Source organism: Perissodus microlepis, chromosome 11 (genome assembly GCF_051167445.1).
Source record: "Perissodus microlepis isolate ML-2025 ecotype Zambia chromosome 11, ASM5116744v1, whole genome shotgun sequence".
NCBI lineage: Eukaryota > Metazoa > Chordata > Actinopteri > Cichliformes > Cichlidae > Perissodus > Perissodus microlepis.
The window spans coordinates 33,732,497-33,758,802 of record NC_140471.1 but is presented as its reverse complement, the minus strand read 5'-3'; the positions used below and the strand labels follow the sequence as shown (position 1 = coordinate 33,758,802).

Below are 26,306 nucleotides of genomic sequence, written 5' to 3'. Positions count from 1 at the left end.
CGCAGCGCCTACTTCTGGGTCACACGTTGAGACGTTGCCGCTATCTTGTGGTCAAAACGAGCAGCTGCAGCTTTGGCCATAAATGAAAATAAAACTAAATATAGGGATTTCAGGAGCACATTACACGAGTTGCATCCTTCAAAACACTAATAAGTGTCCATGCTAGCAAAGGAAACTAGTGTGAAAGAGAAGAAGCACATCCCCTGTGACCTGCGATAACAGATGATCACAGAAACGTATCACACATTATTAAAGATGACAGAAGGATTCTGGTCCCTTCTTAGATGGAATAGTTTCAATTAAATTCTTCGTGTTACGCACCTGCGCAGTAAACAGGTTTTTTTCCCCCACAGCAGCTGTTTATCCCAGTAGGAAAGGCACAGGTGCTACTAATGACATTAACAAAGGCTCTGTTCACTTCGAGTGTCTCAATGAGCCACGGTACAGTGGTACAGCAGCCTCGAAATCAACCTCTGCAAACTAAAGTAGCTCAATCATTCATTGTTAATTTTAGCATGTAGACAACTTCTTCTGCCAAAAATGTCAAGTAGCACACCTTCAGACGGCAATCACAGGAACAAAGAAGTTACTTCCCTCAGACTCACTGACTATTTTGAGTAACAAAGAGCTGCTGACACACAAGTATTTTTATTAAAATGCAAGAGGCTTTATGTCAGTGCAACCCAGCAGCTATAAAAGGTAACAGTAAATAAATAAATAAATAAAACAATAAGATTTTCAACCATTAATGCTTCCGCTTCTCAGAAATAAAATATGACGCAGGACTTAGAGTGATATGTGGCATTATTCTTCAGAGTCATTATTTGTTGCCTCCATTCATCTTAAGTCTCATTGTAACTGGCAAGAACACAAAATAAACATCTGTCATTCCTGTTGGCAGCAACAATAAATTGTCTGCCAAAAAAAGGAGTAGTTAATCCCTCCTACAGGACACATTTGGCTGTAATACAATTTATCATCCCCATCAGACTAATTCTGGGGGATTCTCACGACATTGCATGATTTCTAAATACAATGGTAGTGATCAGTGAAACAAAGCAGCTCAATAACAGCCTCAATCCACCTCTTCTTGACTTGGAAAGTTAAAAGCTTGAGCACTTTGGAGAAGTGACGATTTTCTGCCCATAGTTGTTTACTCCGAATAACTAGTAAACTGTCACACTATGAAAATATTACCATTCTGTCATGTTTTGGAAAAGCTTTAGTGGAAAATGCTTTTCTTTGAGTCAGAATCAGACATAAGTGTGGGAACATTTAATGAAAAAAACATGGTATTTTAATTCTTAAAGAGAGAGTTATTTTTCTATTGTTTTATAACATCAGAAAGTTCTTTTGAAAAATTGAAAAATCATCTTAAGGTGGTAAAGAACAGACTGGACATCGCACACCGCTGCAGATATGTTTTGGTCCAATATAAAATTAGTGATATAAAAACACCTGTGTTGTCCTGTTAAAAAAAAACAAGTACACCCCATGATTCAGCAGCTTGCACAACGGCTTTTAACAGCAATAACCTGAAGCACTCACTTTCTGCATTACTCTGTCAGTCTCTCACATTGTGGAGACACTTTGACCCACTCGTCTTTATAATGTTTCTTCAGTTCACTGGGATCTGTGGAGATTTGTTTATGCTAGACTCTCTTAAGGTCTCACCACATCATTTCAGTCACGTTGAGGTGCATTATGGCCCAAAACCTTCACTTTGGTCTCATCTGTCCAAAGGACATCGTCGTTTGTTCACATGAAGCTCTGCAAACCTAAGCTGTGCTGTCATGAACTTTAATATTTAACATGGTAACTGAGGCCAGTAGAGTCTGTAATGTAGCTCTTAGGTCTTTTGTGATTTCTCTGAGCATTGCACCTCGGGGTTGAGTTGTGGTACTAATTTGTATTCCCTATCACTCCATCCGTACAGCATAACAACACCTTACACGGAAAATAAACTTTAAAAAAGACCAACATGGTAAAAAATAATTCTCTAATTGACAGTGATTCTGGTGAAAGTTATTTTAAAATATTTTTCTCACACTTCTTTTATGAGCTGCATATATGTGAAGCTCTGTTTTTTGGTTCTACTTTGGCTCCTTACTTAAGAATGTAATTCTCTCATGTTTTAATATGATTCCTGTTCTTTGCCATTAGTGCAGGAATGCTTGAATCACTTCTAATTAACTACGGAGGACAATGAGCACAACATTTTGTATGAAATCATGTAGAGTTCACTGGTTTGAATTGGTTGAAACCAGAGTGAATATCTAAACCAAACCACCCAAACGTATTTCAAAGGGTCTGTCAGAGGTCACCTCTCACAGTACAGTCAGTTATACAAGGTGATGCTTGCACGTCTTTGCACCTGTTCAACAAAAGCACATATATAGCATGGAACCAGATACATTAGCACCCTCTGTAATCTCAGTGACGACCTGTCAGATAAATAAAAAGATAAATTTTGATTATTTCCATCTCACAAAAGATGTTTAAAGGGTTTAAAAGTCTGAAAAAGCTAATCTGGATCTTTTAATTTGAAATTTGAAAATTAGGGTTTTTATCCTTCTCTGACCTTCAACCAGGAAAATAAATCACACATTAATTTGATAGTGGAAAATAATGACAGCAAACTAATTAATCCTGGTTTGCATTTATCTTGTGAACCACTTTCTGATGGACCGACACCTAACAGGACAACTTATTTTTAAGTTTTTTAATAGAACAGTGCAACAGAGAGGTGAAACTTTTTTTATTTTTCATGTTACATATTAGGTGTATCAACGCAGAGTATACATGTACAAATGTAATTTCTTCAAAAATACATCAAAACTGAACTTGGACTTGACTACTAATCAGAAAAAGAAGACCACGTCTCCCAAAATAAATGTTTTTTTTTTTTCTTCAATGTAGATGTTTTATTTCCTCCTGTTTTGTTTTAAACTAATCTGGTTGATTTCCACCAAGAGTACAACCTATAACAAGCACTTGACGGGTATAGACATACCATAGAAAACACACAAATACATTCATCACCATCGCCTAGAAAGGTTCAACACACTCCTCCCTAATAAACTACAGTCAAATAGTCACTGAGGAGGATGAGAATTGCAATGCAATATTGTCTTACTGGACAGGAGCTAATATAACAAAGAGGTTGCTATTTAAATAAAATCTGAGCATTTTGCATCAATTATAACTGCATAAATGTTGTACTAGTCTTTTTTTTTAACTAAACCTGTAACGCAGTCTTTCTTTAAAAGATAGAACTGACAAATGTGCATGTTGTGTAAGTTTTATCAAACAGATTGCTGAAATAAACCTCTGTATAAAATATAAACTCTGAAACCCGCACAACAGTTTTCTAGATTTATGTAACCTGTTTGCACAAAGATAAAATCCAACTTTCAGCAGCTCCACTTCACCTCCATAAACATATTTAAGTAGATGGGACGTGAGCAGTCAGGCCTCAGCTGATGCATTCGTGCTTAATGCCTTGTTTTACATTTAAACCATAGACTGTTAGTCCCTGGAAGAAAACTATGGTTTTAGTATGGAGTGTCTTATTTACCTGTACTGTCGTGAACAGTATTGGAGTAGCTGATCTTTATGACATTTAAGTCCCATCATAAACAGACAAAAGAAAATTCTTTCAAATAATTCCACTGTGATGACTTTAAATGTATGCTTTGCTAAAATGTGTTTATATACTGTTTTGTTGTTTGGAATGTACAGTAACATCACAGTCCTGTTTGATTAAAAAACTCTCTTCAGCAGTGTAACTGGTCCGTCTGTGCACACGTACACAAAGGTTTGGGGGTCACTTTGAGTAGTCCAAGTTGGGGTTTTTTCCTACAGCATAAGATTGAACATATGTTGTAAATGACAATTAAGGATGAATGAAATCACTCATCATAAGTGATTTATGAGTTTGTGTAGATGTTGTTGGAAGATAGGAGTGACACTGAAAACTTACCACTGTACTTCTACATAGATTATCTATTATAAAACACAAATTATTAATGATAGATTATTCCCTTAATTGTTACAGATAACATTACCAATCGGTTGCATTTTATATAATATCAAAATCTTCTCAAAATTCATGCATTTTCTAAGGGAACCCCAAACCTTTGAGGTACTGTTGGATCTGTCAACAACGAGCCTTCACTTGTATCAGTATGGACTCATTCGTGTCTTTTCACCATCTGATTGGCCGACCCAGTCGAGCAGACCAATCGGCAGGTACACACCCTATATAGGCACTATGCAACCACATCAAAATAAATAAAATAAAGTTGTTCCATCATAGCAATATATTGTGAATATATAATTCTATCTATAAAACAAAAGCCCTCTTGTGGCTCCTATTTCTAAGACATAACAGTAGTCTAAATGTAAATTATGTGTGACAAAATCTAACATAACAAATAAGTATCCCCATAATAACATGTATACAATCTCTTATTAACATACTGTGATGAAAACAAAAACATGAAAACCTCCAGAGAATTTGTTGTTTACGGAGCCAAAGTCAAATCCTTCAATAACGTACTCGTCAGTGAGGCATTAAACTCCCCCCAACGTAGCCCAAAATATAAGCCCGTCTGTAGTACTGTGTCCATTAAAAGGTTACTGCTTTTTCATGCACAGCCAGCAGCCACCAGCAGGCTGTCATAATGCCTCTCACTGATGAGAGGGCCATTCGTCTCTGATAACATTCTGGGCTCATTTTCTCGCTGAACTCCACGTGAACATTAACCACGAGTTGATGAATGAGCAATTAGAAAAGTGAAAGCTGATGGAAGCTTGACGTCTCATTTCTTGGATATCAGTAGCAAATGCTGTTAATAACTTGATAAATGTTTGTGAGCTGTAAAAAGTACAAAAAGTTTGGGAAGCTTTGTGAAATATAAATAAAAACAGAATCCAGTTATTTGCAAGTCTCATAAACCCATATTTTATTCACAACAGGACATAGAAAGCATAATACACATACTGGTTTAAACTGAGAAAGTGTTACTAGTTTAAGAAAAATATATGCTTATTTTGAATTTAATGGCAGCAAAATATGTCCAAAAAGTTGGGACGATGTTGACTGTGAGGCATCGTCGCTTCTTTTAACAACAGTCAAGAACAAGAACTGAGGAGGCCAGTTGCTGGACTTCCAGGAGAGGAATAATATCCTATTTTTGTTTGATATAGAATTCTAGCTCACCAAAAGTCCTGACTGTTCTTCTTCATACCAGTTGCAAACATATCAAATGTTTTCAACTGGAAGTCTTCCTGAGCCCAGGCTGTGACTTCAATGATAGACCATTGCCTGTTTTAATGCAGTGTCACCTGAGGGCCTGAAGATCGCGGTCAACCAATATTGATTTTCAGTGAGATTTCAAATTATATATATATCTATATAGATATAGATATATGGTGAAAACTTGGCTCGTTTCTTCTGAGAAACTCTTCCTCTCTAAGATGCTCTTTTTATACCCAAACATGTGACTGAGCTGTTGCCACTTAAAACCTAATTAGTTGCAAAATGTTCCTCAAGCTGTTTCTTTTAGTAACACTTACTTTTCAAACCTTTTTTTTTGCCCCAATCCCAACTTTTTTAACCCTTGTTGCCGACATCAAATTCAAAATGAGCCATTTTTTTCATGAAAAAGTAAAATGTCTCAGTTTAAACAACTGTGGGTTTATGAGATTTGAAAATCATTACATTTTGTTTTCATGTACATTTTACACAGTGTCACAACTTTTTTAGAGTTTTGTAATTAAATGTAGTAAAACTTTATGGGGCCTGCTCTATCAGTTTAGTGATTGTAGTCCAATTTTTTTTTTAAAAAGAAGCAATTTTCATTTTACAGAAAATAAAAACATGTCAGAATCACAATATTTTCAAATTAATGAATCATCATCACATCATACTATCTAAATATTAAAGTATAGTTCAGAGTATTTTAGTCTATGGTCATTTATATTTAGCAGCATGGAGCAGCAGCGAGACGAAGCAAAGTATACACAATAATAATAACGGATATGACACTGACTCTGGAAGAGGGTTCCAAAGTAGCTTGCAGATGCACTGCAACTATTGGCAACTTGAACCAGTTTAAATAGCACGCTGCATTTATATATTTTATGAGACATGCCAAATCAAATAGATGTGTGAAATAGTGGCTGAGCTCGTCCTCATGACCTGCCTGTAGTAATATGGTCAAACTGTTAACAAAGCGGAAAACAATTTTTACTTTTTGGCAAAATTTGATTCTCGTTTCTGGTTATCACAGTTATACTTTTTCTACCTGTTCTCTTACACATTTCCTGTCATTTTGTGCATCGAGTCAAGCTGTATTGTACTCTTACTTAAGTGTAGTTGAGAAGAGACAGGTGTCACTTTTGCACTTGTACATTACATTTGAAGTTACACCCAACACAAACTGTTCCTAAAACTGAGCCATAAAATCTTAAAATAAGCATGCCAGCGATAACATTTAAATTAATGAGCTTAGGATGGATCTAGGTCAGCTGTTTCTCTCTGCTTTTTGTCTAAAGTGACTCTAACTCCACTCTTTTATTTGTGATAACTAGGTTTCAACACAAAACTGAACCGGAACAAAGTAAAATAAGTATGTTTGGGGGTTTTTTTACTGTTAAATGTTGAAATTTCAGATATTTCTTTTTAAGCGTGGCCTTTTAATTACAAATATTAATGTGGTCCAAACACAGACAAAATCATCAGGAGGTTTACACATTTTGCCTCATCATTGTAAAAGATGATAAATGCAAAGGCATATTCCAAAGTTAACAGTACAAATATCAGAGAAACACTAGCAAAGAGGGACATTTAGTAACAAGTAGTGAGGTTATAATGATGTAGAATTAGAGGTGATGCTATGAGAGCAACCTGGATTTGCAACGTGTAGAGATTTTTTTTCCTCTTTGTTTTGTTTGTACTTTAAACACTGCCACGTATTACATACACAGCAGTTCTGTGACAACTGCAAAACAGTCATTGTGTCTCTAGTTTACGCTCTTTGTCTCAGTACAAACTCACGTTCTCCCACTCCACCAGGTACTGCACCTTCCCGTCAGGTGTGACTCGTCTCGCCAGGATCCTCACTGCCTCCCCTCCTCCCCAGCTCCTGGCCACTGTTCCGTCCCCACCTCCCATTCCCATTCCCGGTGCCCCGCCGCCACCTCCTCCACCACCGCCGCCACCTCCTCCTCCTCCGCCTCCGCCTCCACCTACACCACCTCCTGCACCCATGCCAGCCTGATAAGGAGGTAAGTCACGTAGAATGAGGGGCTCCAGCTGCTTCTGCCCCAGCTGGTGTTGATATTGGTGGTTGTGCTGGTGGTTGTGATGGTGCTGGTGGAGGTGGTTGTGGTGATGGTTGCTGTTGGAATTGAGGGGGTATGGGAAGTATGTTGGTGGTAACCTGCAGTTGTCCTCCATGCTAGGAAAAGAGAAGGGGAGGAGTTAGGAAAAGAGGATGGATTCATCTGGATGGAGATCAGTCGGTCCTTCACATATATTTTATCTAAGAAAAACATTTTATTATAGTATTAGTGAAGTTTGTAAATAACCCATATATTAATATTAGGTAGACTTTTGGTTTGTGTCTTCTTGAATCGATGCCGCTCTCACTGCTCTCATCACTCTTGCTTGCTGCGTTTTTTTAAATGATAATTTTGTGAAAATATGTCACAATCCCCCTTTTTCTGTTCCTAAGTCATGGTACTAATAATAGGCCAAAGAAAGTGTTAATGCAAAACAATATTACAAACATTACATTACAGCCAAGTTAACCTGTGAAGTTTGGGGTATAAAAAATACTTTGTTATTTTATCCTACTAGATATTTGTGACCAAACTCTGTGCAGACAGAGAATTAGCAACCAATTTGCAAAGCTGCATAGTCAACCATGTATCAGCCAAGGATCTAAAGACTTACCCCATCAATAAAGGTTATTACCAACTGAATACAAGTTAATTATAGATGTAAAAAAAAATAATGGTTGGCAAAAATCCAAGTCAGTTTTTGATATTTTAAATAACTGTATTAAAGATATTATTTTAAGTTACATTAAGTTTATTCTGTTATGTATATTTTATTCTAGTTCCTGATCTGTAGTAGTCAGATCAGGATAATGATTTGGATCATTTGTATGGTTTTATGAGAAAAACATTTAGATTTTTTAACTTGTATATAAAATACCAACTATGGACATGAAATGAATATTAACACTAACTACAGATTCTCTGTGCAGCATAAGAGTTTCATGGTCAGTTTAAAAACTGTAAAATAACCTTGCTGTCCGCTCCAAAATTTAACAACTAATTAATTAATTAATCAATTACTGTAGGTTTGCGCTCAAAAAACCCAACAAAAAATTATATTAAGAAATCTACAGTTAAGTAATATTTAAATAACTTAAAAATATTTTATACCTGTATTATAAGAGATACAAGATGACAACAACTGTATTTTATCTCATAACTATTAAAACATTTGTAATAATGAATGGTCAACTAGTTCCTTTTAAGTTATTTATGTAATTTTAGATCAGAATATCAAAATCAGGAAAATTTATGAATAAATGACAGAATTCTGAGCTACGTGCCAGTCTTTGCTTAGGTGTTAGGCCAATAAACAATAACTGTCAAGAAAATCATCGATAATTAACTTGAAAAAATCAGAATGACTTCTTCTTCATAATGAATCTCTTAATTGTGACCACATAAAACGTTTAGCAGATTTTCATTTATATTCTCTTTGTTTCATACACAGGCCTGCAGTGCTTGTAGTGGTTTATTTTGATAACTTGATCGATAATCATGGGCTGCTCAGCTGCACCGGGAAGATTAAAAATTTGTGCTGACTGATAAAATACGTAGTGTGCGCACACTGAACGTCAACAAACGTGCCACTCGGTGCTCAGCTGTCAAATGTATACGATTGTGGGATCTGTCTAAAATATTTGTATACACCACATATATGTTGGCACTCACAGTGCCCCCAGGCAGTGCTTATGCAAAGGTGTTCAAGATTGGTCCACTCGTCTAGAAAGGGAACATACAAGCATATATACATACACTACATTATAGTATCACAAGTTACCCCAGACAAAGTCAGCAGTGAGCCATGGACTACCACTATATAAGATTTAAGTCTAAATATGAGGAGGATAAATGAGAAAAACCTGTTGTAGTGATGGAGACTCCTAGAGAGTGTTGAGTTCCCATTGTAGGTGGTGTGGTATAGGGCATACATCCGTTTTGGAGGAGAGCTGTGAAGGGGATTCAGACAGGTTGACACACAATTTCCATCCAGCTGGGTTTAAAAGGAAAATAATTTATTTTAAAGCCTCTTTGAAAAAAAACAACACTTTTGTGATTTCTAGCCTTGGGAGTTATTTGTTTCAGGTTACTTACTTTTCTGCCACTGAGATTTCTACTGCCTAAAGAATATGATGGAAACAAGGTTTTTGACGGGTTCCTCGTGTATTTTCTAATTTTTACCTTTATCCGTGCGGACCTGTGCTTTTCATCTGACCTAACACCCTCAAAGGCATGTTTGATGGCATCAACAATCTTATCATGTTCAAGTGAGTTCAGCTGAGCTCATTTGAAACCGGATTTGGTCACTTTTATAATCATAAGCTACTTTTATTTACGTTTTTCAACTTACTATAATTTTAAGACTACTATTTAGTCTACTACTATTTACTATTCAGTTAAACAGCTACTTAAGTATTACGCTTAGCAACTCATTTTGCTTGATTAGCCCTCATCTTCAACAAACAACTGTCATGGTCCCCGCACCTTGCCAGCTGACATCAGCTCTCGCCTCTGCTCTCTTTCTCTCTCACTCTCTCCCGCTCTCTCTTTCTCCTGCCGGGGCGGAGCTCAGTGTGGGCTCCCGCCCCTGGCCCATGCACCTGGGGATGATCAGCACACCTGCCACTGATTATGAATTAGAGTGCTACTTAAGATGGCGGACCTGCTCTACTCGTTGCTGGATCGTTGAGCCATCAGCGTCAGTCGTCCTGCAATCTGCAAAGTTTAAGTCGTGAGTACGCCTGAACCTGGAGACTAACTGTTTATCTGTATGTGTGTAGATTCCCCCTGGACCCATTCCCTGTGCACTGTGACTGAGCGTGAGCCAGAGTGGTGGTGGACAGAAGAGGAGCTGTTTGTGTTTAAGAAAGCCGTTTGGAAATCTTCCCTCCCTGGACTCCTGCCCCCTTCGCTCCCGGACCCTGGAACCCCGGCCCCTTTTCCCCAAACACCTTTGTACATATATTTCACTGTGGAGAGCACTGTAAATAAATTCACTCTTGTTTGAAGGAGTTTGTGGTCTGCGCCTGAGTCTGTTTCGCTAGCCTTGACAACAACTTTATTTATACTGTTAGACAACAATATTTTATTACATTTTTATTTTTTTTAAATGGTATTTATTCATTTATTCATAATATTTAGCTAACAATTTGATAACAACTATAAACCCATATCTCCGCCTTCAACTATTCATCAGTATTCATCAGCCAATAGTTAATTAAATATAACTTTTTACATAACTACTCTATTTCAACCGTTAGATAACACTTGTATTTGTTTATTAATACTATTAGCTTGTAATTTTAACTGTCACGCATACTTTTAATAAGCTACAGTTATTAATGATTCACCCTTTAACCATTACTGATAATCCATTACTTTAAGTGACGTTATTCTTTTTGACTCCAAAAGGTGCAATAATTTACAAAATGAGCGCTGTTTGCATTCAATAAGACCTGAATCTAAAAGTCCAAAAAGTCATCAGGACAGTGTTTATTGAGGTCACAGACAAGACGTCCAAAGTGTTATTTTTCCCATTGGCTTCTCTAAAAATGAACATCCTTTTGAAACCAGATGAGTCACCTCCTCCTCCTAGCCATTATATTTGTATTATTATAAATTATGGATACTACTTTTTACACAGGTGAAGTGAGTTTTTAACTCTTCTTACATCCATTAATAATTTACCTGAGCAGGAACAAAACTGTACAACAGAAAACTTCTCTTATTCATGAATAATTCACCTAAGCAATAAAATGTTACCACTCTTACCTCAGGTTAAGCTCCTCCTCTGACTTCCTGGAGTTATACAGGCTGGCCCCACCCATGTAGCCATGGCAACATGGCAGTAGCTCAATAGGGTTGGCAGCTACTGGGGGTGGACATGCCTGGGCACAGAAGACACACACAGATCAGCTTGTGTCTGGATGCCAAGATCACAGGAGTCAATGAAGCACTCATACCTCCGTGCTCACTCATGCATTAAGTCAATTCTGCACAGGGAACGTTCTGTTTTATGACAGATACGTCTAGAGACAGGTGAGCATGCTGAAAACCAGAGTGAACACATCTTAAAACTGAGGGGATATCCATCCTGAAGACTTTTTGCTATTCTTACAGATACAGAACAGGTTGATTTCCATTTTCTTGCACTGCCTGATGACAAAAATGGGCAGATATACAGTGGTGTAATAAAAAGTGCTTGCACCTGACCTGATTTCCTGTTTTTTGTCACACTTCAAAGTTTCAGATCATCAAACAGATTTAAATATTAGACAAAGATAACCTCAGTAAATTCAAAATGCTTTTGATTAAAGGAGAACGGTTATCCAAACATACCTGGTCCTGTGTAAAAAAGTAATTGCCTTTCTGGTTAAATCATGAACTAACTGTGATTAACAACATTAACTAGAAAGCTGAGCTCAGTTTCGCTAAACACACTCAGGCCTGATTGCTGGCAGACCTGTTGGATCAAGAAATCACTTAACTAGAACCTGTCTGACAAAGTAGAAGCAGGCTAAAAGATTTCAAATAGCGACACATCGTGCCACGATCACAAGAAACACCGGAGAAGTTACTGACATCTATCAGTCTGGAAAGGGTCACAGAGCCATTTCTAAGGCTTTGGGACTCCACTGAACCACAGTGAGAGCCATTATACACACAAACCTTGGAACAGTGGTGAAGCTTCCCAGGAATGACCAACCTACCAAAATTACCCCAGGAGTACAGCGATGACTCATCCAGGAGGTCACAAAAGAACCCAGAACAGCATAAAAAAAACCTCCAGGCTTCACATGTCTCATTTAAGGTCAGAGTTCACGATTCAACAATAAGAAAGAGACTGGCATCCAAAACCACTCCGGACCAACAGGACCATAAAGGCTTGTCTCACATTTGCCAAAAAACATCTGGGAAAATATCCTGTTGACTGATGAGACACCTTATGGAAGGTGAGTGTCCCATTATATCTGGTGTAAAAGTAACACAGCATTTCAGAAGAGGAACATCACACAGTAAAATATGGCGGTGGAGGCTGTTTTGCTGCTCAGGACCTAGAAAACTTGCTGTGGTAATTAATGATAAACACCATCATTTAGAAACTGCATTTTGTGTTGACTTGTGTTGTCTTTGTCTAATATTTAAATTGGTTCGATGATCTGAAACAATTAAGTGTGACAAACATACAAAACATAGGAAACCAGGAAGGGGGTAAAAACTCTTTTTTTTTTTCTTTACATCACTGTATCTTTAAATCCAAATAAATAACAGGATGCCACATCATCAAGGCTCATCAGACACAGCAGTAGGATGTCTCCCTTAAACGCATCATTCCATAGCACATCTCATAGTGCTGCTCTGCGGCGACTCATGACCCATGACAAGTAAAAACATCAGAAGATCATCAGAGCCATCAATCACTGGAGGCATCATCTCAGAGGATGCCACCTAAAGATTTCTCATCACTGGACTGTGACATATAGCACCAGAGTGAGCCCATTATCATTCCCTTCTCCAGCATTACTATTAGGATGGGATTATTATTCAGTGGCCTTAGTCGACATCTGTGCCTTTAAATGGATGTGCTCTGTCAGTGCTGGACTGTCAAGGTGCCAGCGCCACCTGGCCAAACTGTAATTGACTGCAAAGTGCACTTGGAAGTGATCCCAGGATACGCATATCAGCATTCCTTCCCATCTCACTTTCCACAGTACAAGGAAGCAGCTCCTCCAAGATGGACGGGGATTAGCATCAATCAAATGGGGCACAATGGGGCCTGGGTGTGCCAGAGTGGAAACGAGTGCTCTGCAGAGCGTATTGTTCCAGGATTACTGTATGTGCACATACATGGATGACTGATGTGTAGGACGACAAAGTACAATGAGCACTGTAAGAATGCCGTGTAAAAATAGTAACCACCACATGTGATGTCCCTTGTTTCCATGCAGTCCGCTGGGAATTGGATTTGATGATCAAGATAAATGTGGCGCTGAACTGCAGGTGTTGATGAAATACATGAGCAGCCAAGATTGGATTTGAATTATACATTTTAACTGAGCCAAATACACTATACTTCATCTCTCACGTGCTAGCCTTTATGCGAACAGCAGACTGTAAAGCATCAGCAGGCTTTCAACATACAGGGAAAGGGAGAAGAAAAATATGAGGCACTGAGCTGCACTCGGTGTAAAAAGACACAGACTGATCTCGACTGCGAAATGAACCTTCATCACAGTTTCTGACTGACAGGTTATTTGGATCGCAGAGAGCTGTTTACCTGGATGCATGAAAAAAAATTGAAAAAAAGGAAAAAATACCAGAGAGGTTTTGTGCCCCAGACCTCCTCCCCCCTTCCCCTGAGTTGAAGACAGAAGCACTGACCTGTGTCTCCATGATGCGACGCTTTGATTTACGTGACTCTGGCCCCCCCACTCTCCTCTGGCAGGGTAGCGACAATGGGCTGAAGTGAGCAAAAAAACCACATAAATAAGTATACAAGGATACACACAGAGACAGAGTCCCTGTGTGCAACACTTAGTTTTTACTGCAGTGTGATACAGAAGAGCAGTGAGATGATTGTTAATACAGACCAGCCTAAACATCATTTGTCTGGCAATCTTTTTCTTCGGTATTTCCTCTGTGCTTAAAACTGACCTTGTTTATAAAAGCTGCAAAAGCTAAAACTGCAAAAGCGTCTCCCAAAGGATGAAATCTCCACTGCATGCTTCCATGACTGGCCAGCATATACTTGTCATTATACTATAATTAGAACTTTATCAGTCTTAGGAATTGAAATGTGTCTTTTGTCCTAAAGGCAATGATAAAGAAAAGACCGACTAGTCATTAAATGAAGAGATTTATCCTTCTCGTAGAATGTTTTTTTTTTTTTTTTTAGCAAATAGCACAGCAGTCTGGTCAGTGGATTATAAGAGAGTATAAAGTTGACATTCTGTTGTAAGGAGGATATCTTAGAGGATATCTTATGAAGTGTTAATATAAAAAGGTTTATATTCTGGGGAGAAATAACATTACAATCTGCACATATAACTTTAATATTTCTGGTGTGCAAGCTGAAATTCAATAAGAATCTGTTTGCAGTACTTTGCAGAAAAAGATGACAATTTCACCAAAGCCAATTTAAAGAAAACCATGACATTAGTTTTAGAGCTCAATTCAGTCTGGGTCACAAAAGAAAGGGTACATATAAAAAAGAATTACAGTAAATATTGATGTGTTGTTTTTTATCTCATAAGAGCTTTATGTTCTGTACTCGGATTAACTCGTGAAAGTGGCCAGTTTTGTATTTTTCTCATGCAACACAATTATATGAATTATGTATAAGAAAAATACATGCAACAAATACAAGTCACAAACACAAATCATTATCATTTTTACTGAAGACAATAGAAATTCTGATATCTGATGTGAATGGTGCTATTAGACCACAGCTCGCACGACCCAGTAAATGTTTAGATATCGTCCTCTGAGGTGCATGAATATCTAAATGAAATGTTGTATGTTAGCAAAAGTCTTTGCTCAATGTTCAAAGACGCTCAGATGGTCATCTCCTCCTGTCAATCAGCAGCACTTCACTTATAAGATCCGGATGGTTTAATAAATATTATCCTTCAATATTGAGCTGATTGGGAGACAAATCTGAAGCCTAATCTTTGAAGGTCTCGGCGTACCCAGCAGATATCTCAGTCAGTTCAGATCGTGTTAACTATTAAAAAAGCTAAATTGCTAAAAGCTACAGTGTTTGCAGATTATGGATTCAAATATATAAGAAAAATGTAAAGATATATAAAATATAGAGCTATGCATAGAACATTCTTTCCTCAAAATCAGATTTAAAACACCAACTTATATATCAGCCTTTACATGCCTCCCCAGCTTGGTGCTACTAAGCAATCATATCCCATGTTGCTTTAACAAAATAACCAACTGATGTCTTTTGTAAGTACTTTAAACCTAATACTGAGAACAATGTCCATTCAGATGTCTCAAATGTCCGTCAGTATCCTTTAATATCTGCTTTCTTTACTGCTGGCTCCCTCTAGAAGATGAAAATGAACTTGAACAAACGATATCTCTTAAAAGGGATGCACTACTTAATGCTTCTGATGTGGCTGGCTGCTCATTTATAGAAAACTGACAAAACTAGTTGAACCAACAAACCTGCTGTCTGAGCAGAGGGAATTTGTAGAAATTTGGGTACGCAAAGACACCGCGTGTTACATCTCTAATATACATACCTGGATTCTGTTCGGATAAATTTTAAATTTGTGTTTCATAAATCATACGATGGTTTTGTGAAATGAAAATCCTCCCTTCAAGACTGCTCCACTCTGCAAATGATTCCATTGTAATTCAGTCTCAATACGCACCAGCTAAGTACTAAAAATGATTTATGATGTCTATGAAATCTACAGGACACGTGCAGATGCATGTGCACACACACTTGGGTAGATAATCACACGAAAGCACGCAGGGGAGCTTTCTGCTCTTTTAGGAAAATATTGAGACGCTGATACTTGTGCTGGTATATGAAAATTGCAGTCTTTTGATTCCTAAGTTAATTGTTCATGCATAATGACTATATGCCCTGTGGGAATCTCACAGCTCTTACTGAGATAAGAGCCAAAAATGAGACACAGTGTCCTTACTCTGACCTTCTCCGGTGCGTGATGTTGATAGGTGGGTCGGTGATGAGCGGCGACGAATCGGACGTCAGCGGTGGAGGGGCTCGAACCTGAAGCCCAAAAAGACACTTTTTCTTCTTGATCTCCTTTCCAGAGACAAACCTGGGAAACACGGAAAAACATCTTCTGTCTCCAGCTGGTTCTTACACTGTATCATCACCTTATATGTGTGTGTGTGTGTGTGTGTGTGTGTGTGTGTGTGTGTGTGTGTGTCTAGCAGTCCTCTTTGACGTCAACATTAAGATTTAAGTTGTGTAACACAATGTACATATTCTCCTGATGAAAAATTAGACTCAGGAGCATTTCAGAGGTAGTGACTGCGTAATTAACTTGTACATAATTAGAGCAGAGTCTGCCTGGAGAAAACTGCTGTTTTTTGGCCACAAGGTTTCTCTGTTTTTTCAAATATTCAAAGAAAATTTGCTCATATTAACTGCTAGACTGTTTTTAAATAATTAATACCAACGATTCCTGTCCAGCTAGACCAAACAAGCATCAAAAAGTTGTACTTTTAATCTGGTCTAACTGGCAGCCACAGTTCACTTGCTCTGTATGCAATACACCTCGCCAGTTTGAACCTGCACGTCCAACGCTACTACCTTCAGTGCACTAAGAAAACTCTTGTATTCATAAAGTGCTACTCATCACTCCAGTCATGTGTGGTTGGTGTTTATTCTTCTCATCATATGCAATGACTTACCTGTCCTTGTGGGAGTTCAGAGCGTTGAGGAGATTGTGACAGCGGTCTTGCCTTGGCGTGTCAGAGAGCTGGAGGACAGACAGGAATGAAAAATCAAAGCTGTGTTTACACAGTGGGTGACCACCAGACAGAAAACCTCTAATGCATACAATCACTTTGTTTTACAGTTTCTGACAGCAATAATGTTGTTAACTACTTTGGCTATATGGCTAAAAATCCCTGTTGTACATGTCAAATTTGATACTGAGAACAACTTAAAGGAGAACCCAAAACCTCAGACACAGAGACAGGAAACTCTTTACTTTCCTGTTTATTCTCCCGGGGGGAAACTAGACTTTTTACATGGTGCTATGACTTTAGCACAGATGTTAATAAGAGATGAGTGATTCCTTATGAGGGATATTTGTCCCCCAGTAGGATAAATAAACATATAATAATGATTTTTTTTTAAAGCCCATCTAAATGTGATAAATTGTAGGGACTGTGATCTTAAATTCCCCTGTATGCAAATATGTGGCTATAGTAAGCTAGAAATACTGGATAAATGTAAAAGTTGTCTTTGAGTAAGCAACTAAAATACAACATATGTTTATATTCTGGATGAAGAGCTGAAACAGTTATCTAAAAGGACTGGATAACCTGTTGGAAAATGGTTGAAATATGTATCTGAAACAAAGGATAAAGAACTGAGATAGCGAGCTGAAACACTGTAAAGTGCCAATATATCAATCTGTGAATGAAATACTGGGAAATATTATAAAATTAACCAATGACAATAGAAGTTTATTTGTCAAATTAAACTGATTCTTGCTAGACACATGTTGCAAGAATGAATGAAAATGTTTGAAAAATCCACAATTGGTGCACAAAGACAAAGGAAACTATGAACAACAAAGATGGATGTGAAACACAGTATAAAAAGACATTTAGATTTACGAGAGGAGTACTGTACTAAAAACAAACCTACAAAAACTTTTGTAAACAGTTTGTTTGCTTCATTTCTTATAAGCAATGTATTAACTGTTGAAATAGTTCGCTGAAAATAATCAGTGGACCTTTAAAATGGTTAAGCTGCACAGTACTGCATATGAACTACTCAACGCTTTAGCTTAAGGCGGCTAACCCATTCAAAACAGTAATAATTGTCACTTGGTGGTAGTGGAGGGGAGTTCAGTTAATCTGATAGGGCTGTGGGGATCTATTGGCCAAGTAAGGTGTCCTAGATCAACACTGAATTTTTAACTTGGTGTTCTCCTTTAAGCTTACATAGAGGTCATACATTTTTAACTTTAATTTTACTTTAATGCTGGTTAATAGGCTTTAAGTCTCAAATGTAAGAAAAAAAAAAAGGCTGGCAGCATTTCACATCATTTCATCATGGTCCTGAAACAAGGAAATATCAATACCGCGCCTAGCAGCAACGAGTCCCAATTCTCATTGGTGAAGGACAGGATTTCATGGTCAAAATCAAAGTATTTCCTCTTGCAGCACAGCGAGAGATGGTAGAGTACTAAATGAGCCAAATCCACCCTGCATTTCAAAAAAGTAAGTCCGTTACACAAGACACAGGTAAAATGCAAAAACAGCATGGACATAAACAATGTATATTTAGTGTCATTTTTTGTATATTCTTTTCAATGGACACAATTTATATTAATTTGTGTGTCAACAAGACGTGATTACCAAAAATGGGTGGAATCTGCTTAATTCTTTAAAATGTATTTTCTGTTTCTGTTCATATTCATTGGCTGTAAACATGTCAGTAAATATGTTACAGTCAAAATGTCAAAATCACCAAGTCATGGGGAGTCTTTGGATTGTCTCTGGTCCCTTTGTACATACAGAGCACTGGAACTGATAAAACCTAAAACAGAAGAAAAAAACAAAAATTCAGACAAGCAATAGTTACCTATGGCAAGGAGGTCATGTAACTTTTTTTTTTAACCAAGATTACTCAAAAGGTTACGATTACAGAGAGATGGGGCTTCACCCAACACGTAAGTGATTATGTTTTGGATCACAGGGACACATTAGGACTGTTGAATGATAAAAAAGTTGTAAAACTGAGTGTTTATAAAACATCTCCATGAAATTTTTTTTAAAAAGGGAGGGGAATTTTCAACTCTGTCAAGAGGTATGCAGGAGTAAGCATCTTTATTTATTTATTTATTTTTTTACAAAATAGCTAATCCTTTTGTTTATTATTTGCAGAATCAGTATTTCTTTTTGTATCTAGATATATTAATCCAGGGAACTATGTTACGTCTTGTTGAGCTCTTATTAATAACTTCAAGTGATTCATACGTGTGGGGTTTTTATTCTTTCATTTTCAGTCATGTAACTGAGGTCACGATCCCCTGCCTTCTGTGTTCCCCTATCTCTGTTCTTCATGTTTCATTTCAGCACTAGTTATTTATCTTTAATTCCTGCTTTACTTTGAAGATTTGCTTCATTATGTGGCTTTTTGGTTTGTTTGTTTTTTAACTTTCTGCTCTTATCCCCCTCCCTCCCTGGTGATTATCTGCCCTGCCCCTATTAGTTTTACACACCTGTGTCTCATTTCTAGTTGCTGAGTCTGGATATATATTTCTGCCTTCTCCTTGTCCGCTGTCAAACTGTCTGTCTCAATTCCTCACACCCTTCTTTTTGGAGCCAATGACTTACTTTTTCTTGAATATTTTGCCCATCTTTAGCTACTACATTTGCGTCCTCTCGCCAATCTAGGACAAAAATCTTCACAGTTTTTCCACATTTTTGCTTTCCTTGCTATCTATAGATGTCTTCTCCAGACATTTTATCATATAAATCAAGCAGAACTGGAAATAAAGGGACAGGTGTATCTTTTTTCCACTATAATAACATTCTGCCCCGAGTGACCCTGAAACTGAACTCACACAACAACAACACTGTGTGCCTCTGTCCTTCTATATGCATGAAGGTCACTGGGTAAGATGAAGCGCAGACATGGTATGACAGCGATGCATGCTTACTATTCCAACTGTGAGCTCAGTCTTCACTCTTCCTCCATCACCTGCTCAGCAGATGTTGTACCAATCCGGCCTCACTCCCCCCGGCTGTCAATCTAAATCTAATCCCTCCTTTTTTTCCCCTCTCCTCTTCAGACAGGTTCGGCGGTAACACAGTGTCAGGAAGGGTGTGAAACCCAGTTGGCTAGCACAGATGGTTAATGACAATAATAACTTAATGGATGGACACATTTTATTACACGCATGGGATGCAGCCTATGAAACCACACAGTGATCAGCAGCTTGCATATCCACCCAGCATCACATCTGAACTAATAGCTGTGAGGTGATATGCCTGCTTAGTGTCTGTCACCGTCCCTTTGCTCTCAGTATGTAATGAGCTGTTGTCCTTGTAGAGCGAGTCACAGAGTACATTAACAGGCACACTAATAATTTAGTCTTAAGCTAATTAAGGCACTTCTCTGATGAGTGAAGCTGTCATGTGGACAACTTTATCTGTTTACCTTAAATAAACTCTGTTTATCTGCTTATCTCAAATAAACTGAGACAATCAGCTAATTAATAATATTGATAGTGGATTCACACTTTGTTATGAATCTGTTTAAAATAACAAATTTTTACTGTTTGCTTCTAGCTTCGTAAATGTGCAGATTTTTTCTCTATTTGTATATTTTTAAGTAAATATAAAGCATATGGAATATTTGATATTGCTTTTAAACCACTGAGAAGCTGTGCTACATGTGTGTCATTCAACAACAACGAAATAATCAACAATAGCAAATGTATGCCGAGTAGAACACAGGTACTTTCTGTGCAGGGTAATTCCATATCTAAAGATACTGGATCTAAAAGTAAATGATATTTGGTGAGCAGTAATAATGAAAAAACAATGTAAACTAAGCTATGCTTGAAATTACAGACTTACGCGATCCAATTATAGATCGTGACTAATACACCGCCTTAATATTGATGTTGACTGTTTATTAGCAGATAAGGAAAGACAAAGAGGATTAAAAATGTCTTGCTTTGTTTTTCTTAATTTATATCCTTATCGTTAATTTAAGTTTCAAACATTTTGATTGAGTTCTTAATTGAGTTGTTATTTATGTTGATTTTGTCTTTTTTATTTGTTAAAATGTGCATCATTGCTTTACTGTTTTTATCAAGCAAGCCAAAAAGTTTTTTGCAATCATATAATTATCAGAATTGATGTACCTTTACCCTCAAGTATCAACATCTGCTTCAAACGTCCAACAAAATCTAACAAATAAGTTATAACCCCCCGGGGAAAGTTTTAAAAAGTGCACATAAACAAATGCATTGTACTGTAATGTGTTAGCTGCACAAAATTTCAACATAATTATGAGTATACTGTCAGCTTTCTGCAGCGATACCCTGTAATGTACCTGTCCCCATACAGCAAAGGCTTGGTTAGACACTGCGTGCAGGCCTCGTGGAACCACTGACCACAGCTGCCACACTGTAACATCTTCAGGTTCCACCTGCAACCAAGTCACAAGAAAGAAACAGCAAGAGAGACTTTAAACACACAAATGAATGAATGTGTCCAGCAGCATAATTGAGCGATGGCTACCGAATGATGACTGCAGCATTTCATAAAACGTGTCTTGTGGTCCCACAACTCACAGTTGGGCATTTGCTTTATTCTACTTGAGGTACTACATAAGTACTACATAGGAGCTAGCCAAACACAGAGAGTGCATTTAAAAGATAGCTTGGAGTACTTTTATTTTATTGATTGCATATCTGACTTGATCTTTGATACATAGAATTTCACTCAAAGAAAGCCAGTTTCAACTGACTGAGACACGTCAGATGCGCTGCGTGCGCTTTATAAATAACCCACAATACGCCTTTGAGATATCTGAGTTCAAGCTTTGTGGGAGAATGAAAAAAGTTTAGGAGCATACACAAAGTGTACAGTCAAACTTAAAACTGGCCTCTGCAGTGTCACTCACTCTCCAGGTCCGGCACAGTAGCAGTAACACTGCTGCTGATTGGTCAGGTGCTGTGGGTCCCAGTCCAGGGATGACAGCTGATAGGGTAGCCGAAGTTTCATAAACTGCATGAGCCGGGCAAAGCGCCCCCGTTTGAGGGCCCCCCCTCTCTGTGAATACAATTTGAGGACAGAACTGATTGGTTTGCGACCTCTGAAATCACTGTCATGTCAGAGCAGCGAGGGAGACGGATCACATGCGATGGGGAGAAGGCAATTCGTTTCATTTTATTGTAGGTCAGCTGTGAGAGATAGTGTCCGAGGAAGCGGAAGTCTGGACAATGAGATATGGACATTGACCGATTGACAATTAAGCGAGTGCCTTCTCATCTCATATCTACAGAACTGGAGCACATGTGATTGATTGACTTTAAATGTACTTTTCTCAACTCCAGTGTAGTTTTTCAGCTTCATAGCTATTGATTGTTCATGATTTCACTGACATAATGTAGAACATCTAATACTCAAGTCAATACTGAGAGAATTAGTGTGCTTTTACCTCGAATAAACCCATTACCTGCCACACACAACAGGGTAGCCGCAGCGCAGCTTGATATATTTGACTGGATTTCTCCTATATTACGCACTGAATGTTTTCCCCCCAGCATCTGAAACGTAGAGATTAGCCGTCTGACCTTGGTTGCGACTGCAAAGACACATTGCCGACATATCCACGAATCGCTGTCAGCTTCCGGTTCGATGGTTGGCGTGTGACACTCCGGATGATAACCTGTAATGGGAGGAGGAGGCAGAGCGTTTAATTCGTGTTTACAAGACACACAGCCGGAGTGACAATAATGACAGAGCAGCTCCATGTTTAGTGCCAGTTTGTTTCAGCTGCATGCAAAACATTTCACTTACACTATTTGCATTTAGAGAGAGAAACGTAGTGAATATGTTTGTCTGCTTTTTCCTCAAAAACAAACTGTCAGAAACCGTGTATGCATGACAGAGCTGTGAAGACATGACGCTAAGATTTGCTGTCATTGCTGTGACAGTTTTAAAACTTCCTCCCACTTGCACTTCAGTATATCGTAGCTTAAAGGTCCAAATGGAGTAAAACACTAAAATGCATGACCTTCACTGTGCAGAATATGCATGTGTGGAGGTCAACACTAGCCTGCTTAAATCTTATGAAGTGGGAAAATTTCTCAGTCCTAACTGAAAATAACACTTTAAGACAGCCACATGTGAGCATGATTAACCTTTCTGAAAGTCAATCATGGTCCATCACTTTGTACCTTGTAATATATATATATATATATATATATATATATATACACACATATATATATATATATATATATATATACATATATATATATATATACACACATATATATATACACACATATATATATATATATATATATATATATATATATATATACATATATATATATATATATATATGTGTGTATATATATATATATATATGTATATATATATATATATATATATATATATATATATATATATATATATATACATATATATATATATATATATATATATATATATATATATATATATATATATATATATATATATACATATACATATATATATATATAGGCTTGAGACTAATCCTCACCCCTGTAATATCCTGATTTGCATTCATAAAACTCACAGCATTTACACTCCCCTTTATCCTGGGGCTGGGGGATCAACTGCCAAGATTTTAAGGCTTGTAAAAACTAGAAAAATTCCCAACTGTGTATGAATTCCCGTCAATTCCTGGAAGGTTTCTATGCTACCTACAAGTTCCCATATATAGTCACTGGTTAGAGAGAGGCAAAACTCAATGCGGTGTATTCAATGTAAAGAAGTGTGACGAAGACACATGAAGCTTTCACTGTATATACACAAAATTTCATTTAGAGTATTGCACATCTTGTATCCTGCAGTTAAATCTTTAAAAATCTTACTGCGTGCATTTTTCAGCAAGACAGAAAAAGAAGATGTTATTTTAGGATTGCTTAACTATGCAATTATCAAATTAGCTGCAAATTATTATTCTGCAAATTAGTATTTCCAGTTCTTAAAACATGTCTGGAAGGCATATTTAAGTCAGCAATAAACCCCAGAGACGTTTTTTTTTCTCACTTTGTTTCTGGTTCCGATGCAGGTGCCAGCGACAGTATTACTCATTTCTGATATGTGGTTTTCTTTTTATAAGTGTGGCACTTTTATTTACCATAATGTGTCAAATGTTCAAGGTCAGTGCAGGAACTGGTGGAGCACCACCATTTGACAGCGTGTGATGAGGTGTGCTCCCTTACCGTGGCGACATTTAAGACAATTTATGAGGGGTTCTTTAAGAGGCGGAGCGTCACAAATACAGCAAACTTCTTCCACTCCAGCAGCAACTGAGGCAAACAGAAAAAGACAGAGAATAGCAGGGGAGGGGAGGAAGTAAATGTGAGAGAGGAAGACAGAGAGAGAGAAAGCAGTCAACAGCATTAATTTATGTATATTGATTCACATCCTTGCCACCTCATTGATTTCAGTGTCTCCTGTACCCTTTCAGATTTCACTTCATTTGATGAGCGGATATCCAGCCCGGTCCTAACAAGTGCCCAACTTCCCCTTTCTCTTGATGTTAGGTAGAGTGGGGGTGCTAGCTCCCTGCGGAGTCTAATAAACTCTTAAATAGACTGTAATATACCAATTACATCTCAACATGCCCCCTGTCAGAATACCCAGAGCACTCGGTATCATAACCTCAAACGTGACTGAAATTTCTCTTCTGCATTTTTCTTTGACAACAGTTGAGAGATCTTGAGAGAAAAGGCACAAGATTTGAACTTTTGAGCTCACAAGAGGAACAAATCAGACGAGCATTCATTCAACTCCTTCAGCAAAATCTGAGAGTGGAAGCACCACCTTTACTGCGAGTTCATCTCTGTGTTCAAAAGCTCAAGCTAGATGCATTTTTAACCCAACAAGTACAAAGTTTTCTCAACAGGAAGCTACTTACTCTTCTTGCCGAAGGGAGCGGGAGGGGGGGAGGGAAAAAAAGAGTTTTTCTTACACGAGTGAATGTCCTTTCTCAGTACCCAGAACTCAGAGTTGTCCTCAAATCTCACCAGACAACACTGCTTCACTCCATCTACCTGAGAAGGAGATAGCAGGTGAGCGGAATGATTGACAAAACTAAATGGAAGTCTTTTCAAATCCAGCCAAAAACATTCATGCACATGCTGCATACACACACTCAAAGGTCTCTCTGTCACACACAAACAGACACACTCATACATGCACTTACTCTTTTCACATTGCCGAGGTACAGTAGTCCATCACTCCATCGAGCCAACACATCATCTCCTTCACTTACTCCCCCCATCCTGAGGAAAGAGACAGCGAGGGGAGAGAGAGCAGGGCTCATGTGAAATGGAAATCCGATTTATTCGCTGAATACTTTGCTGCCATTGCTGACAGAGGGGTTTATGGCCCCGGCATTTCGACTGCTTCTGAGACAGGCGGGCTTCAGTGCAAAGGGGTTAAAATCTCCCCCCCTCCATCCTCCTCCTTTTAGACTAGAGCATAGCGACAGCCTGTATCCACCACAGTGAAAGATGAGAGTGAGTACACAACCAGAGAGCAAGACAAATGATTACTGCACACATCAAACACACATACACACACAGAAAAAAAAACCACTGCATGATGACTACTGCAATACAGTTTGACTGAATGAGCAAAGATCACAGTGCAGCTACTTGAAACATCTTCCCTGCACTTTGCTGTTGTCTTCCCCTCTCCCAACATCTTAAAAACTTGAATAGATGCATCAAATGACTCTGCAGGCATTATCTCTGCACATTGAGCATTTGTTCCAGTGCATGCACTCAAGTCAAGACAGACGCAGGATGCATTACAGTGTATGTAGCCTTTTGTGAGTCAGAAGGAAATCAGACAAATTTCGCTGAAAGCTGGCCGGTGAAGGGTACCTGTCAAGTCGAACTCCTTTCCGTCGGGGTCACAGTGATTCCTGGACAGGCTGGACATGAAATGCCCTCATCTGCTGTGGGTCTCCGCTGCCCAATTACTGCCAGCTCGGATGCGCAGCCTGCGTGTTTGCAAAAAGTGGATGATGTGCATGTATGTCCCTGTCTGTGCCAAGCGCCTGTGTGTGTCAGTCAAGCAGTCAGCGAGGAGGGAGAGGAGGAGGAGGGGGGACTGACTGTCCGTCCGTCTCTCAGTCTAGTTTGTCCGTCCTCCGCGGTGCCGTTTCGTCATGTTCCCGTCGCTTTTGCTCTCAACCCCCCCTCTCCGTCACCACCTACTGATGCTATTAAGGCGGGTTTGTCAGAGCAGCACCGGAATCAAGCCGCCAGAGACGCCATCATCCCTGCCTCTCGCTCTCGACCGACTTGTTGTGACGCAGACATAAAACACCAAGATAGAGTGGGAGGGAGATACTGATAGAGGGGGATCCAGAGGTGGCGGGGGGGGGGGGGGGGGGGTCCTCCGCGAGAGCACCTTCCTGTGTGAGAGATTGACCCTAAATCGCTGTGACAAGGTGGGATTGTGATTTCTGAGAAAAG

General features: G+C 38.4%; 1 protein-coding gene across 2 annotated transcripts; it reads right to left on the bottom strand.

Annotated features, from left to right (window-relative positions):
• Positions 1 to 2,743: 2,743 nt before the first annotated feature.
• phf1 (PHD finger protein 1) lies at positions 2,744 to 26,186 on the bottom strand. 2 transcript variants are annotated; one of them, XM_084944320.1, is made up of 15 exons: positions 25,710 to 26,186; positions 25,025 to 25,103; positions 24,791 to 24,872; positions 24,039 to 24,125; positions 22,392 to 22,486; positions 21,719 to 21,867; positions 21,146 to 21,241; positions 18,548 to 18,616; positions 18,159 to 18,282; positions 16,753 to 16,820; positions 16,017 to 16,154; positions 13,732 to 13,810; positions 11,122 to 11,237; positions 9,213 to 9,299; positions 2,744 to 7,466 (listed from the first exon to the last, which is right to left on the bottom strand). In XM_084944320.1, exons 2-15 carry the CDS (start codon positions 25,100 to 25,102, stop codon positions 7,049 to 7,051), a joined length of 1,686 nt encoding a protein of 561 aa, XP_084800446.1. In that variant the 5' UTR covers position 25,103; positions 25,710 to 26,186; the 3' UTR covers positions 2,744 to 7,048. The 2 variants fall into 2 exon arrangements, with proteins under 2 accessions (XP_084800446.1, XP_084800447.1); XM_084944321.1 differs by having other exon boundaries at positions 16,023 to 16,154; positions 25,710 to 26,184.
• Positions 26,187 to 26,306: the final 120 nt, after the last annotated feature.

Excerpts from the sequence above, each read along its gene's own strand:
- phf1 (XM_084944320.1), bottom strand. The coding sequence starts at position 25,102 with ATGGGGGGAGTAAGTGAAGGAGATGATGTGTTGGCTCGATGGAGTGAT. Across the intron at positions 22,487-24,038 it reads TTGTCTTAAATGTCGCCACG|GTTATCATCCGGAGTGTCAC; the intron begins GTAAGGGAGCAC and ends CTCCCATTACAG. Across the intron at positions 18,617-21,145 it reads CCTTTGCTGTATGGGGACAG|GTTTTATCAGTTCCAGTGCT; the intron begins GTACATTACAGG and ends CTTCTGTTTTAG.